Genomic DNA, 15,015 nt, shown 5'->3' with positions numbered 1-15,015 from the left:
CGATGCAAGCGCAGCTTGCTCTCTGTGGTGGCAGGGCATAGTCCCTGCTCCCAGTGCTGCTACGCCCACATTAGCTTTGCCCTGCCACCACTTGCCAGCTGGCATGGAAGGGCACAGAATACAGGCTCAGCAGTGCTGGGAGCGGGGGCTGTGCCCTGCTGCCGCTTGTCCCCTTGTGCCTAAAGTGAGACGTGCCCATATTCTGCTCTCCCTCCCGGCTGGGCAAGCAGCAGCAGGGCAGAGCCCCTGCTGCCATGTCCACATCCTGCCCCCCTCCCCGAGTAGTGTGCCCCCCACCCTGGCTGGGCAGCTTGTCCCAGCCCCAATCTCTCCCTTCCCCCATGTCCCTTCCCTCCCCCATACCCCAACTCTAACAGACTTACCAGCTGGAGGCAGCTTTCAGCTGCGTGTTTAGTCTATGGCCGAATCTCTGAATTGGCTGAATCTTTTCTGAAGCCTTTCCAAATTGATTCGGAGCTTTTACTTGGTCTCCTGATTAGATTCAAATTTAAAGATTCAATCCCCAAATCAGGCCGAATCTCCTCCAAATCAAATCAGCTACCAAAGCTTCACACAGCGCTAGTTGCTTGTTTTCTACCTGGGTACCTGACTGTTCTTAAAATTCTGTACTTTTTAGATTTCAGGTTCTTTTGAAATACTGTAGATAGTATTTCACCCTAATTTGGCAGGGTGGGAGGGGGAAGGAAAAATATTTACTTATAAATTTGTTTATCAAACTCTAATTTAACCTGGCATATTTAGTTATTTGAGATTTTCATATTGAAGATGGCTAAGATATTTTTTTTATCGTAGGGGGAAAAATTGTGGTTGAAGATATTGGATCATTAGTTAATGTACAAGGTTTTATAAAGCATATTAAGAGATTATAGAGGTTTATATGCTTATAGAGGTTTCTGAATATCATTATCTTTACACTAAAGTATTACGCTTCCGTTTGTTTTACCTAGGAGACAGATGCCATGTGCAATCTAATCCTGTCTTTAGTTTATTACTTCTATAACTTAATGCCACTCTCAAGAGGATCCAGGTGAGTGATTTTCTTAGTGCATATAAATTATTCTTGGTGTATATAAATTATCCATATCTCTAATGTCTAATTGCATTGTCTATCAAAATGTTAATACAGTAAAAGTTCCGTTAACCGGCACCTTACAAGCCAGCATGCTCTATTAACCGGCATGCCGGCTTGTAAGGTAAAGTGAAACTGGAAGTGCCCACCATGGCACTTCCGGTTTCTCAGAGCCCCTATGGCTCCGGGGCATAACAGGCTGCGCAGGGCCCACCTCCCTGTCCTGTGGGGCCCGCAGGGCCCACGGGAGGGGCAGCGATGCCCCGGACATGGCAGGAGAAGCAGTGGCCCAAACAGGCAAAGTCACTTGTTTGGGCCGCTCAATTAACCAGCATATTTTGTTATACAGCATCCCCCATTCCAGGGAGATGCTGGATAACAGCTTTTACTGTGTATTGTTTACTCTTTGGACAGTTTGTTAAAGCCTGGATGATCTGTATCATGACTAGTTTAGGGTGTGTCCCTCTTTCTACCATCCTGGTGGTCAAAACTCACTTACCCTGTTTAAATGTTTATATGTAGATAGTGTAGATAGATTTTAAAATGTATACACACCAGGAACAGTAATGAATGGTCCATCTTCATAAACTTTGGATCACAGCATGTTACTCTATATCACTTGAGATAAGGTTTCCAAGGGTACATGTAAAGGTATCTTTAGATCAGTGATTCTCACTCAGGGTGCTGTGGCATCCTAGGGTGCCATGAGATTTTTTTTCAAGGGTGACAGACAATGTTAGTTCCAGGACATATGCAACCAAGATTTGCAAGATAAACCCAGAGATTTCAAATAGGAAGAAGCCATTGTGTTAAAAAACAATCTGATTTGTTGTGGTCTTTCTGAGTTCTTTGCAAAAGAAAAATTGCTCTGTTTTTTTCTGTAGTCAGTGAAAACTTAAGAGCTGGCTCTTTTTGAGGGGTGCCTTGAGTTTATTGAGGGATACCTTGCGTATGAAAAGGTTGAGAGACACTCTTTTAGATGCATGCAGCATAATTTACCATACTACTGGTAAAAGCAAATACCCCGTTAGTTATTGCAGACATTTCATTTTCTGACTCTATAAAATACATTTTCTGTATTTTATGCCTGTATTTAACTGAAGCTCCAGGTTAATTCAAGGCTGCTCATATCTCCAGGGATTAGTCAAGGTATTTCCATTTCTGTGGCCACATTTTGCTTAACTCTTACAGTACAAATTAACTGAACCTATGTTTACCAAATTTTGAAACTGAAAATATTGAACACAAAACAAGTTTTAAAAAAAATGGGGGGGGGGGAAGAGGGCGGCTTCCTAGTCTGCTGTGAAGTTCATAAGCTTTGCAAGGCCACATCTGAATTTATGGAAATAAACTGTTCTGTTTGGTAGCAGGGGATGGGATGAGGAGCAGTGAACTTAATTGTAGCAGGGGAAATTTAGATTAGATACTGGGGAGAACTGTATCACTCTGAGGGTGGTTAAGCACTGGAACAGGTTACCCAGAGAGATTGTGAAATCACTGTCCTTCAACACTTTTAACAGCAGTTTAGACGAACACTTGACTGGGATGGTTTAGTTAGGGGCAATCATGCCTTGATCAGGGGGCTGGAGTAGATGACCTCCTGAGGTCCCTTCCGACCCTAGTTTTCTGTGATTCTCTAGAACGAGAGTTCATTTTCCAGTTTTAGCCCTGCAGCATGTTAAGAACTCCATGGGCTTGGAATCATGATACTGAGATCTTCAGGAGCAGTGTTCCTCAACAGCTTTCATCTGCCGAATCATGGATTCAGCCCTGTGCAATGTCAGAAGGCAAATAAAAATATCACCACTACCCCCCACCTACAGATATGAAAGCTGATTTTTTTCACAAGGTTGACAGATGTCCATTTACTTCTACCTCTAACAAGTGCTCTTTTCATCTTTAATGAAACATGTTTCTTTAATGAAGAAGTAATGAATTGAATTTTGTTTGCATAATGTACCATCCTAAACGAAAAGAATAATATAATTGAAAGAGACTTGTTGTCTTTTTTTTCTCTTTATAGTGTGATAGCTTATTCGGTGATCATGGGAGCCCTGATGGCAAGTGGAAAAGAAATATCAGGAAAAATCCCAAAAGGAAAGGTAAGTACAATATAAAAATATACTGACCAAGCCAAGAAAATGGATGTGATGCTTTTAGTTATGGGGAAGCAACAGAAGACATGAACAGGGGCTATGCATGTTTATATTGAGAGTGTGTCAGCCCATTACACCAGTAGCTTCCAGCCTTAAGGTACTTTTAAGATTCATTGCCGTCCTAGATTTTTGGGAAGACGGGTATGCTTTTCAGGCTCCCTTGTAAGCTTTGAAGCTGCTGTTCAGCTTACAGTATAGACCAGTGGTTTGCAAACTTCTTTGGCCAGCAGACCACTGTCAACCCTCAGAATTTTATGAACAACTACTTACCCTAATAGTCACTACTTGAAAAGGGAAGGCCCTGTATGATCCACAATCCTTCCCAAAGTTAATGTTTGTAACCTTGAGGCCATATTATTGCGGTGAGCTCCTGTCTACGGCGTCCATTCCAAATGAATCTGACATTTTACTTCAGCAGAATGGATGTCTTAGCTCTAGTTTAGAATAATGTTTTCTGAGCACATAATAGCAAGGTTTCCTTTTTATTTTCAGATGTAGTTCAACGTGCTTACAATTTACAACTTTCTGAATTGTCTGAAACCCACTTGTGTGAGAGCACCTCTCCCAAGTTTTTGCCAGAGAAATTATGATCTGCTGAATTAGCTTTGTTGTTGACCCTGGAGTTTAAAGTGAAGATCTAATCTAACGCAATTCAAGTAACTCTCCCTTAGTGTATTCAGTCATATCTGCAAACTTTAATGACAGAAGCTTTTGCATCTGTTCACTCATGTTAATACTGCAGATTCAATACAACAGGAGGAGCGAGTTGGATTACATTCCTTTTTGCATCTCTAACAGAATCATTGACACATTTACCATTGGTTACAAAACAGTGGTTAAAGTAGCATTATACTGGTGAACAAAACAGTTTGATTTGCAGAAGCATTTTTGGTGGGGAATCTGTGAAAGCAAAGGAAAGAACAGTCTTTCTCTTCAAAACAATGACTTATTAAGGCTAGTAGCATAAAGAAGAGATCTTAGTATGGAAAAATATGAGACAATAAACAGAAAACCTTATACTGCTCTTCATGTTGCTTGAGTTGCTCTTTAATTTGAAAATTTCTGACCAGCTTCAGATGTGAGCTTGACCAGATGTCTTGGCTGTTTGCAGTCATTTACATGCCAGTAGTCATAAACACAATAATTGTTGACTAATTCAACACTTTGTTCAGAAATCCAGTGTGGAAAGTTGGATTAGTACAAAATACTAGACATACCCAGTATTAAACTAGATTTGTTGGTACTGAATTTTGCAAGAGGACATCATCCAATACTGAAAACAAACACCAAGCCTCCCAGTTTTCTTGTTAATAGGGAATTCAATCCTTGTTTTAAAAATACATTTTATTATGGGTCTTTTCTGGTATTAAATCATTAGTGTCCATCAATTCTTAATAAGAGATTTGGAAGATATTCTGTATTTCACTGCAGATAAAGGGGAATAATGTTTCACAATCAGGGACTTACATTAGGAAATGCACCAGGATTTAAACCAGTAGAATTAGATTAGAGACTTTCTTCACAAATGTACTGGCAACAATTATGTATTATAAAAAGCCTTATTTTCTTGCTCTTCTTTTAATTGTGTTTCAGTTGGTTGATTTTGAAGCTATGACAGCTTCTGGTTCTGAGGCCTTTAGCAAAATAGCAAGAAGCTGGATGAATTTAAAAAGGTAAAATCCTTCTTTTTTTGTTGAAGAGAAAAAATTCAAAGCTATTATCTGGAGGTTTACATAAAAAATTGTATGTACGTCATCACTCCTTAAAAAATAGAATCTGTGATGGTCCATAGCTTGTATATTGTGATGCAGCTGTCAAGGTGAAAGCTGATAGCTGCATCCCTCTGCAAAGGCTTGCACACCTCCACACACATCATCCCACTATAAAGGCTTACACAAGTCCACACATAACTAAAACTCCATTTAATACCTTTACTAAAGTTTGGTTTGATACATGATCTTGGTCCTAAGGTGTGAGTTTTACCATTAGTCATTGTCAGGATACCAGGGTTCAGTCTGTGGGCATATCTACAATGCAGTGCTGTCCAGAGTTATCTGATCTAGCTCTGGTACTAGAAGCACACTACTCGGCCCAGGTTAATTAGCTCCAGTGGAGTGCTGTGTTAGTATGTGTCCTATAGACATAGTCTGTGTATCACATTTTTTGAACTATTACTTTGTAAAGAATTTTTTAAAATATACAAACAAAACAATGTAGCATGAACAGGCCAAAATGTAACTAAATACTCTGTCATACTTGTTCATATTATGAAATGGTGGTTTTAATGTTTAAGTTTTAAAAGTGAAGTCATGGACCAGCCCTGAAGCCTAAGAGAAATGTAAGGTGTTGCAGCAGATGGGGGTAGAGAAAACTGTAGAAAACTGATGTTGACAAATACCCATTCTGTTTTGGTTTATACACATCAGTGAAGAGTGCCATATCTAGCTAACTACACTTGTGGTCTCAGCAACACAAAGCCTCTGAAGGCATTTATGGTGGAGGAATGAAAAAGGATTAAAATGTGAATGATCAAATTGAGGATTTAAATCCTATCACAAGACACTTTTTAGTGCATGATTTTATAAAGTCAGCAAGTACACTTTTTATGTAGGCTAGAGAAAAATAATTATTTAGTTGAAAGTACCATTATAAATTTTAGGTGTCATATGCAACCTGGAACAATTTGCTTGACAGTAGGTTACAAACCTATGAAAAAAGGAGTCTTGCTTCTCTGACCTTATAAGCAGTCTGTTTTCATTCACTTGTTACTCTCTAGGGAAAATCCCTTTGTAATAAAATTTATTTTTTAAGTTAGGCCAGTGGTAAAATATTAAGGGAAATTTGATTTTTTTAAAATCTGAGAAACAAAGATGACAAAGTGTGAAAATAGAATATTAGCACTCTATTTTTTTTCAGGTGTTTGGCACTTAGACTGTTTAAATTTAAATTTGTCATGGATTTATATTTATATGTGGATAAAGGATTCTCTTAATGTGGAAAACCAGATGTTTTCAGTGTTCATGGCAACTTGAATACAGTGTTAATCTCATGATAGATTGTAATGTCACATAGTCAACCAATTTATTGCATTATAAAATGGCAAGCCAGCCACAAAGATGTTCCATTAAATATGAAACATTTTGTGGCTGGTTTGTTTGGCACTTTAATCTGAGTGTGTGGCATTTTATTAAGCCTTGCTGTGCAGCCTGGGCATAGAGAGTCAATGGGCTCCTCCCCCCCTACCTGCAAGTTTAAATCCTTGCTGTCCAGTCAGGTTGCACAGAAGGGCTGCAGATGTGGCTGCAGAAGGCATGGCAGGATGCACACTTTTTTGAATCTGAGAAAATTTCTCAGATCCCATTTGTTCAACTAAATTAATGTCTGCCAGCAGCCTCAATGTAATGTTTCAAACATAAGCATATTTTAGTTTCTATATATTTAGATTTCTGAGTAATAGAGTAAATGCATTCATTCCTAGCAAACCGCTCTTCACATCAAAAAGTAACACACACTTGATACTAGAACATAAGAACTGCCATTTACTGGGTCAGACCATAGGTCCATGTTGCCCAGTATCCTGTGTTACACAGTGACAGAGAGTGGATACCGAAAGGGAGAGTGAATTGGGTATGCCCAGGGGGTTTTTTCCACTGTTCCTGCCACTTGCAGCCTCTAGTATTTAGGGTCTAGGAAATTCTGATTGAGAGACTGTATCCCTAATTCCCATGCTTAATAGCTGCTTGTGCCCCTTTCCTTCAAGAATTTGTCCAGTCCCTTCTTTGAACCTGAGTAAAGTGTCAGCTTCCACAATATGTTGTGGCAGTGAATTCCACACTTTAATTACACTTAGTGTGAAAAAATTCCTTTTCCTTACTGCCTGCTAGTTTCCACCTTTGTGATTATTTTCCATTAAAAAAAAACAACAAAAGTTTAAATGGTTGGAATATAGACTGCTGTCCCAGTCCTTAAGATGATCTGTTCAGACTAGGTTATAACAATGAAGCTATTTAAGGAACTCTGACAGCACTCATGGTGCTTAGTCCTTCCTTTTTTATAGTTCAAATCTGATAAATCCATCTGAATTTCATCCAAACTAAACATATCTACTTAAATGAAATAAAACCAAACTAAACATGCAAGAATTCCAAAGTTGTACCACTAGTTAAAGCACTTATTTTCCTTTGCAAAACTGAATGTGATTTATGCTTACAAGTACATGTAAGTGAAAGTGCAAGGAGTTTCAAACTTAAATCAATGGATTGGAATGTTTAAGAGGGTTTTTTTTAAATTAGTACAAACATTGTGATTTGGACCTTTGAAAATATATGATGGTATTTAATACTCTTGCTGTGGAAACAATAAATAGGAATTTCCTAACTCATGTTTAATCTCACAAGATTTTGCATTAATATATTAAAACAGGTTTTGACATCATCTTTTTTACTATGAGTAAGGTAATGTTACACCTGGATGCAATTCCAATTAGCCCCTTCCAGTCTGTGATTAGGGGTTCAGTGGTTATTTTGCAAAAACAGCATGGCTGTTTGAGATAAGCTAAGATTTATTTCTCTGCTGTTACTATATCAGGCTACTCGTTTATATGGTGATTGTTTCATGACAGCAGGGTAGATTGTGCACCCTTATAGACTAGTTAAATCAGATGCATAGCATAACCTTTCATAAGCAGAGGTCATCACAACGTCAGATGCCCCCTGCTTACAAAATCTCAAGCTACACATCTGATTTAGTTAGTCTGTAAAGGTGCAAATCTACCCCACTTTCTGCCTAACTTCAGACTAATGCAGCTCATATGCCAGGCTGAGGCCAGTTGTAGAGGCATAAACTATGATGAACAAGGTATTTTAGACGGCAAAAATCCCTAAACTTGAGCCTTTAAACGTGTTGGGGGAAGGGATTGACAATAGTAATGCAAATTTAAAATACTGTCTTTCAAGTCACTTCAAATGTTGTGCAATTTATCAACTTTGGTTTCTTTTTTCTAGTACTGGTTCTTACAAAAGTCTGCCATCAGTATCAGAGACTTTTCCAACATTAAGAACAATGATTGAAGTGCTGAACACAGACTCGTCTCGCTGTCTCAAAAAAACTATAGTTTCTGTATAATTTATACAAATAAAGGCCAAGACTACTTGCTTTGTAAATTATTTTTGAAAAAAAAATTATGAACAAATGAGGTCCTTTGTTACTTTTGATACAATTTTTGATAAATGGAATACTTGAACCTTTTTCTTTACTTTAGAAACTCTTGATAGAAAATGGAAATCCTTGCCATGACTGAAAATGTATGATGGGTGTGGGAAAGAGGACATATAAAGGGTTGATTTTTGTTTCCATGCATAATGTAATAACAAATAAATTTACTTCAGAGACCAAACTGAAGAGTGACATAATTGAAAGGGAAATACCTTACACTTGCTGCATATCTGGGTTTTGTTTTTAAAGAATGTTTTTGTTAATGCACTTTGAAAATGCCATATCTCTTCTCTCTTAATTGTATACATTCAGGGTCTTCAGAAAATTCAACTGTGAAACTGTTATGAAGCATTTACTTGTGTGCAAACTATAAATACACAAAAACTTCACAAAATGTAATCCTGTGAAGGAATGTTTCAAAGAACTCAGATAAATAGTGTCTGGAACACTTGTAAAGAAATTGGTTTCAAGAAAACAAACTTTGGAAATAAAAGCAAACAAATGAAATGTTCAAAATGAGCCTTTCTTGGTGAGCAAATCAACAAGTGGCTAGGCTGATGGAATGCATGGAATTGCCAGAAAGGAAAGCTGATATACAGTCCCTCGGTGTTTTGTTTTGTTTTGTTTTGTTTTTAATGGAGAAGACACTCAAGACAGTTGAGAATGCAGAACCACATAGAGGGGTGCTGAGCCCATAGGCTTGATTTTACACTGAAGTGATGAAATGCAGTAGGCCTATGTGAAGTGGCTAGTACTCGCTTTGGATTTGGATTCAGCCAATTCGGGGGACAGTGATTCGATTTGGTGATTTGAATTGCTGTCCCAAATCGATTCAGCTTAATCTGATCCGGAGGTTCGGCCACCACCAAATTTGCTGAATCTCCGAATCAAACAGGCCCCATCCCTTGCCTGTTGTCCCAGCCCCGTCAATGGCTGCCCCTCCCACCCCAGCTCCCGACTCTTTGAAAAAGAAAAAAAGCTCTGCACTCACCAGCTGCTGCCAGGTGGGGAGGGGGGTCAATCCCCACTGCAGGGGAGCAGGCAGGGGATAGGGCCTGGCAGGGGTCCCCTTGGTCTGGTCCCCCCTCCTCCAGTCCTCCCTCCCCCAGCCCCCTACTTACCAGCATGGAGTCTGGATCCAGCTTCCCTGCAGTGAGTGGGGGCTGGCCGAACTGTCGAAGCTCTCCAAATCTTTTCTGAATTGATTCAGATGGCTTTGAATCGATTCAGACCTTTTTATTGGTCTCCCGATTTGATTCAGCTGCCAAATAGGTCTGAATCTTCTCCAAATCAAATAAGCACCCGAAGCTTCGCACTGCCCTAAAATGCAGCATGGGAAGATTTTGTTGTTTTAGGATAGCCCATCAGGCAGAACTAATTCAGCTCAGACAGTGGTGGGCACACCCCAAACTATTTACTTGTAGCTATCATCCAAAAGAGCACCAGCATTTGTTGAGAATCCCAATAAAGTACAGCTTAATTTCAGAGTCTGGTTGAGTTCTGTGGCTCATGCAGTTTTTATTTTCTGGGTGATTTTAAGCTAGGTGACTTCAGTTGGCAAGAGTGGGCCAAATGGCTGGTTTGCTCAGTAACTTTACCCTGGGCAAATTATTTCAGTATTCCTTAATGTTTTTGTCCACCTCAAAAAAGTTAAAAGGGCTGAGCTGTTTCTAGAACCCTGTCTTTCAACTCATTCACAAGTTTTTTTCTTTTTTAATATCAATGATCTAAATTCATTCTTTGGTGCTGAAGGAACTTTCTGGGCTCATACTCTTTGCCAAAATGGGATACTCCCTTTTATTTTCCCAACCAACTCCTTTCCCTTGTAGACTAGAAAACTTTTGTGGTCAAATGCATCTGACTGATACAGGTGTAATACAGGTCTGACTGATACAGGTGTTTGCTCACTTAATAGTGATAAGCAGACAACCCCAAATCCTATCTTTCCTCTGAATATCCATCTACATGACTTGTTGTTTCTCGTTCTCTTCTGGACAGATGGTGCTGCTACACCCTGATAGTTAAGCTAAGATGCATATGACTTTCTCTTGTTGGGGGTAGCATCTTTGAACTTAAGAGGATGTCTTTTGAGGAACAAGTGGAGTCCCATGAGAGAACAGCAAAGAACTGGGAGGGAGGATCTCTAAGGACAGAATTGAAGGGGATGGAGGGGCAGCATGGGAAAGGGAACAATTCTAAAAATTGCACCCCTAAAAGGGAGATAAATATTAGATTTTAGTAATGTTGACAGAAAACTATTCTGAATGATTTTTACCATCGCTCCATAGCTAAGATTTTACCATCGCTCTAAAGCTGAGTTCATTATACGCTCGGTGTTGTCACTGCGCCCAAATTTCAGTCACACTCGGGGTCAAAATTGGTAGGTTAGATGTGGGTATCATGGATTATTTTAGGGGAGTTCTTGCTTGGTGACCCCAGCCTTTGGTGCTTCTAAATATCCCCTGAAACCAGCCTAGCCATAGCTTCTAGAGTGCAGAGCAAGCCTTGGCTCCTTCAGTCTCTTGAGACCCAGGCTTTTTTACTCCTTTGATTCTCTCTGGTTATCCACAACCCTTCCACTGGTATTACTTTACAGTTCAGCTTCTGAGAGAAACTTGACCTTTTCAAAGGGAGAGACCGACATCCCAAGTTCCAAGCAGCAATAGTGAAAAGGCATGTAGTGGAGGGTGAAGGGTTAAGCAATACTTCTGTCCCCAACCTAATCCAGACAGCTCTGAGCCCCAGAGCAGATGATCTGTTTTTCAAGCTGCTCCATCTAGTAGTTTCTTTCTCTCTCTCTCTCTCATCCTTTTCCAGAGAGAGAGGGAATGTGAGAGAGCCCCTGTACCATAGGCACCGAGTACATGGGGGGCCTGGGGGCCCTGGCCCCCCTCGGGAAGAGGGTAGCATGGCCATCCGTCCCTAATTGGGCAGGACAGTCCTGAAATTGGAACATCAGGTCCCAGTCTGGGGTCGCATGTCTCCAGGACAGCATTTGTCCTGGATTCCCAGTATCATGCAGGGATCCATGTTTTCCATTCACTGAGGGGGGAAAAACATGGGGAAAAAAGCTAGTTTCCCCTTGCAAGCTGGCACAGTTCCAGCCTGCAAGGGGTTGTGGAGAGCAGGATGCAAGGAGTGCCACATCCATGCGCGCACATGCACATGGCCAGGAACACAGCCCCAGGCAGCGGTGGAGAGCTCCCCCAGCTGCCTGCAGGTAAGTCTGGTGGGGGTGGGGGGACAGACAATCATGGCCTTCACAATGAAGGAGGGAGTGGGGCAGGGCCTGAACCTGGAAGCGCGGCCCAGCCAGGGCGGTGCCTGGGGCTGGGGCTGGGGCTGGGGCAGTGAGTGGGACAAAGCCATGGGTGGATTGTCCAGGAGGCATGGGGGCAGGCTCCCTGTCACTGCATGCATCCCCAGGGAGGGGAGCATGGTGGGGAGTGGGGCTCATGCCCCTCAGACTTGTGCACAGGGCTGGGACAGATGTGGGCTGCCTGCCATGCTACCCTCTCCCTGGGAGCCCCACGCCAGCTGCACTGCCATGGCAAGGTGCCCCCTTGCCACGGCAGTGTAGCTGTGTGCCTGACAGCAGCGGGGGTAGCAGTGTGGAGTTGTGCCCTCCACTGCTGCCAGGTGGGCAGAGGATACCGCACAACAGCAGGTGGCATGGCTAGTGCAGGGCTCCTTGGGGGAGGGCAGTAGGGTGGGGAGCCCCAAGCCTGCAGTGGGCAGCCCGCATCTGCTCCTGTCCCCCACACGGGCTCTGCTCAGCTCTGCTCTAGCTGTGCTGGCGAGGGGTGGGGAGGGCATCATCTTAGGGGCCCCCACCAGCAAAAATAAAAGTCAGTGCTTATGCCCTGTACACAAGAAAAGAAGATCATGTGATTAAACTATTTCCCTCTCTGAATCTCTTCCTCTTCTCTCTTTCCAATCTGTTATTGAACCAAATTGTACTTTCTGTTCCACAACAGGTATGTCTCTGCATAATGCAAATGCTGCTATGATATCATCTGTTCACTGTATGCATGTAACTCTCACTTAATACTCATAGAATTCCCTAAGACAGTAACTCAGTGGAAGTGTTGCTGGTCTCTGGTTTGAGATCTGTCTCCACTGAAGGGTTCTAGATCGGCTGCTCAGCTCTCGGGCAGATATTTTAATGATTTAGAAGATGTGATTGAGTCCACACTTAGCAAAGTTCCCTTTCCCTGCCTGATCTATCACTCTGCTTCCTGCTCCCTGTCCTGTGCTGCCTGCCCCATCCCTGCTCTGTTCTATGCCCATGCTGTTTGTGGCACAAGTGGTGCTGGTTGGCCACCCCTGAATTAGATTACTAGATATAATTGGGAAGTCATGTGACTTAGCTTCTCCAGCCAAGAGTTGTATCAGTATAAATGGTCCAACAATAGGCTTCCTAAATAGTTCTCTCTTTCCCCCTCCCCCCCACATCACTCATGCACACACACACAAACATACCCATCCAGGAAGTTGCAGAAATGGGCAGCCCATTTACTAAGGCTTATGTCTGAGCAGAGCAAGGTTTTCTGAGAGCATGTTTTCTATCCACTCCTACCTGCATACAACAGGAATGTTGTAGAGCTGGTAATTCAAGGACTAGAATTGATCTGAGCGAAGTTTGTCTATAAAATAAGATTTTGGATCTATGTGCCTTTGAGTTGCTACACTTGAGCACCATAAACTCTAAAAATGCCCAAGAAAATCAAGAATAAAAGAAAAGTATCTCACGTGGAAACTCAAGCGAATGGCACTCTTTGCTTTAGTCCACTGTGTAAAATTGCCAAGCACTTGGAGCAGCCATGTGTGAGATCCCTCTGATCGAACAAATTTGACCAACAATGTGCATCTAAAAGCCTCAAATGAGCATTTCATTCTCCAGTGCAAAATAATAAGTTTGTGAGCTTCTGTGGTTGTTTTCAATTGTTCCGACGGCCTGTTTTGTTCTCCCTCCTGTCTGGGCAACATTTTTTCCCTTCTCTACGAACTACCATATCCATTACATGTAATACCTATAAAGTTCTCAACTATGTTTAAAAACAGTATTGGTTTCATAACACCTCCCTGAGGAAGGTTACTATTTCCTCTCTTACAATGTGAAATTGAAGCTCTGCAGCAGTCCGAAATAGCTCCCAAATGTCCTGAGTGCAGGGAGGGCAGGGAGAGGAGCAGAAGAGAAGACTTTTCCTAGTCAGCTCATCCACGCTGAAACAAATACCGCTTTAAGTATGTTTTGTACTCTTTTCATTTTACTCCCTGACTGGTTTTATGCACATTCCCTTTTCTTCAAAATAAAGTCACTCAGAAGAAAAAATATATATATTATTTGGCATGAAATGGCATATAGGTGTGGTGGCTGTCTCAGAGGAAGAGTGACACAAAGACTTGTTGCTTCTCTGGGAGTGCTACACATGACTCATGAGCTTAAGTCAGATGTTCTCAAACTAGTTTAGCAAACAGAACAGGGTTAGATGACTGGGCTAGCGTAGGATGAGTTTAAGAGGATCCTGAGCCACCAATGTGATATAGCTATACAACAGGCAAATGCAATCCTTGGCTCCATCAGGGGAGGCATTTCCCATAGAGATAAGGAAGTGTAAATGCCACAGTAGGAGGCTTAACTGGAGGGTAGTGTGTACAGTTCTGGTCACCCCTAATCAAGTTCTTCTGTGTGTCCTTTTCACAGCACCTGATGAAGTGAGCTTCAGCTCACCAAAGCTTGTTTATGTCTATACAGTCAAGCAGAAGGCAGGGTAGATTTGCACCTTATAGACTAACCAAAGTATGTGTGTGTATGTAGATAAAGATACTTTGGGGCATGCATGTGTGCGCGTGCATGCACGCACACACACGTGGCAGGGTAGATTAGCACCTTATATAGAGTAACCAAAATGTGTGTGTGTATACATACTTTGGTGTTGTGTATGTATGTTATATATATAGGTGTGTGTGTGTGCGTGCACACATATACATACACATTATGTGCACACACCCTGCTGTGTGTGTGTGTATAAGTACAACCATATCCATGAAATCCATAGTTCTCAACTATGCTTAAAAACAGTGTTGGTTTCACAGTATCTCCCTGAGGAAGGTCACTATTTCCTCCTTGAGGAAGGGGGGTGTGTGTGTGTATACACACCACACATATAGTACACATCCACATCTGCACACACAGAAGGCAGGGTAGATTGTACCTTACAGACTAACCAAAGTGTGTGTGTGTGCCTAGATATATACTTTGGTGTATACACACCCCTCCCCCCACACACACATAAAACGGCAGGGTAGATTTGCACCTTCTAGGCTAACCAAAGCATGGGTGTGAGGGTATAGCTATATACTTGTGTGTGTGTATATATATATGTACGCATATATATATGTATATAAACACACACGGACAAGTACTGGGGGGTGCACGCCCCCACCCACACACAGGGGTCAGCCCGTGCCGTTCACCCAGACGCTCCGAGGCGAGGCGGGCGGTGCCAGGCCGGGCCCCCTCCCCTCGGGGCGGGGCAGAGAGGCGGGGGG

General features: G+C 41.9%; 1 protein-coding gene across 5 annotated transcripts in view; it reads left to right on the top strand.

The window, feature by feature from the left end:
* Window positions 1–8,967, top strand: part of TTC13 (tetratricopeptide repeat domain 13) — a 77,224-nt gene extending 68,257 nt beyond the window's left edge. For 3 of the 5 annotated variants that reach the window (XM_019527395.1, XM_019527393.1, XM_019527397.1), the window contains 5 exons: window positions 969–1,048; window positions 3,114–3,192; window positions 4,840–4,919; window positions 5,373–5,375; window positions 8,250–8,967. In XM_019527395.1, coding sequence (XP_019382940.1) covers window positions 969–1,048; window positions 3,114–3,192; window positions 4,840–4,919; window positions 5,373–5,375; window positions 8,250–8,370 — 363 coding nt within the window. In that variant the 3' untranslated portion in view covers window positions 8,371–8,967. Of the gene's footprint in view, window positions 1–968; window positions 1,049–3,113; window positions 3,193–4,839; window positions 4,920–5,372; window positions 5,376–8,246 lie in introns of all 5 variants that reach the window. The other 2 variants (XM_019527396.1, XM_019527394.1) reach the window with 2 other exon arrangements.
* The last annotated feature ends 6,048 nt before the right edge of the window (window positions 8,968–15,015 follow it).

Source organism: Gavialis gangeticus, unplaced genomic scaffold (assembly GCF_001723915.1).
Source record: "Gavialis gangeticus isolate Ggan-Ray unplaced genomic scaffold, GavGan_comp1, whole genome shotgun sequence".
In the NCBI taxonomy this organism is placed as follows: domain Eukaryota; kingdom Metazoa; phylum Chordata; order Crocodylia; family Gavialidae; genus Gavialis; species Gavialis gangeticus.
Note: the sequence above shows the minus strand (reverse complement) of the source record. Positions and strands in the feature narration are given on the sequence as shown.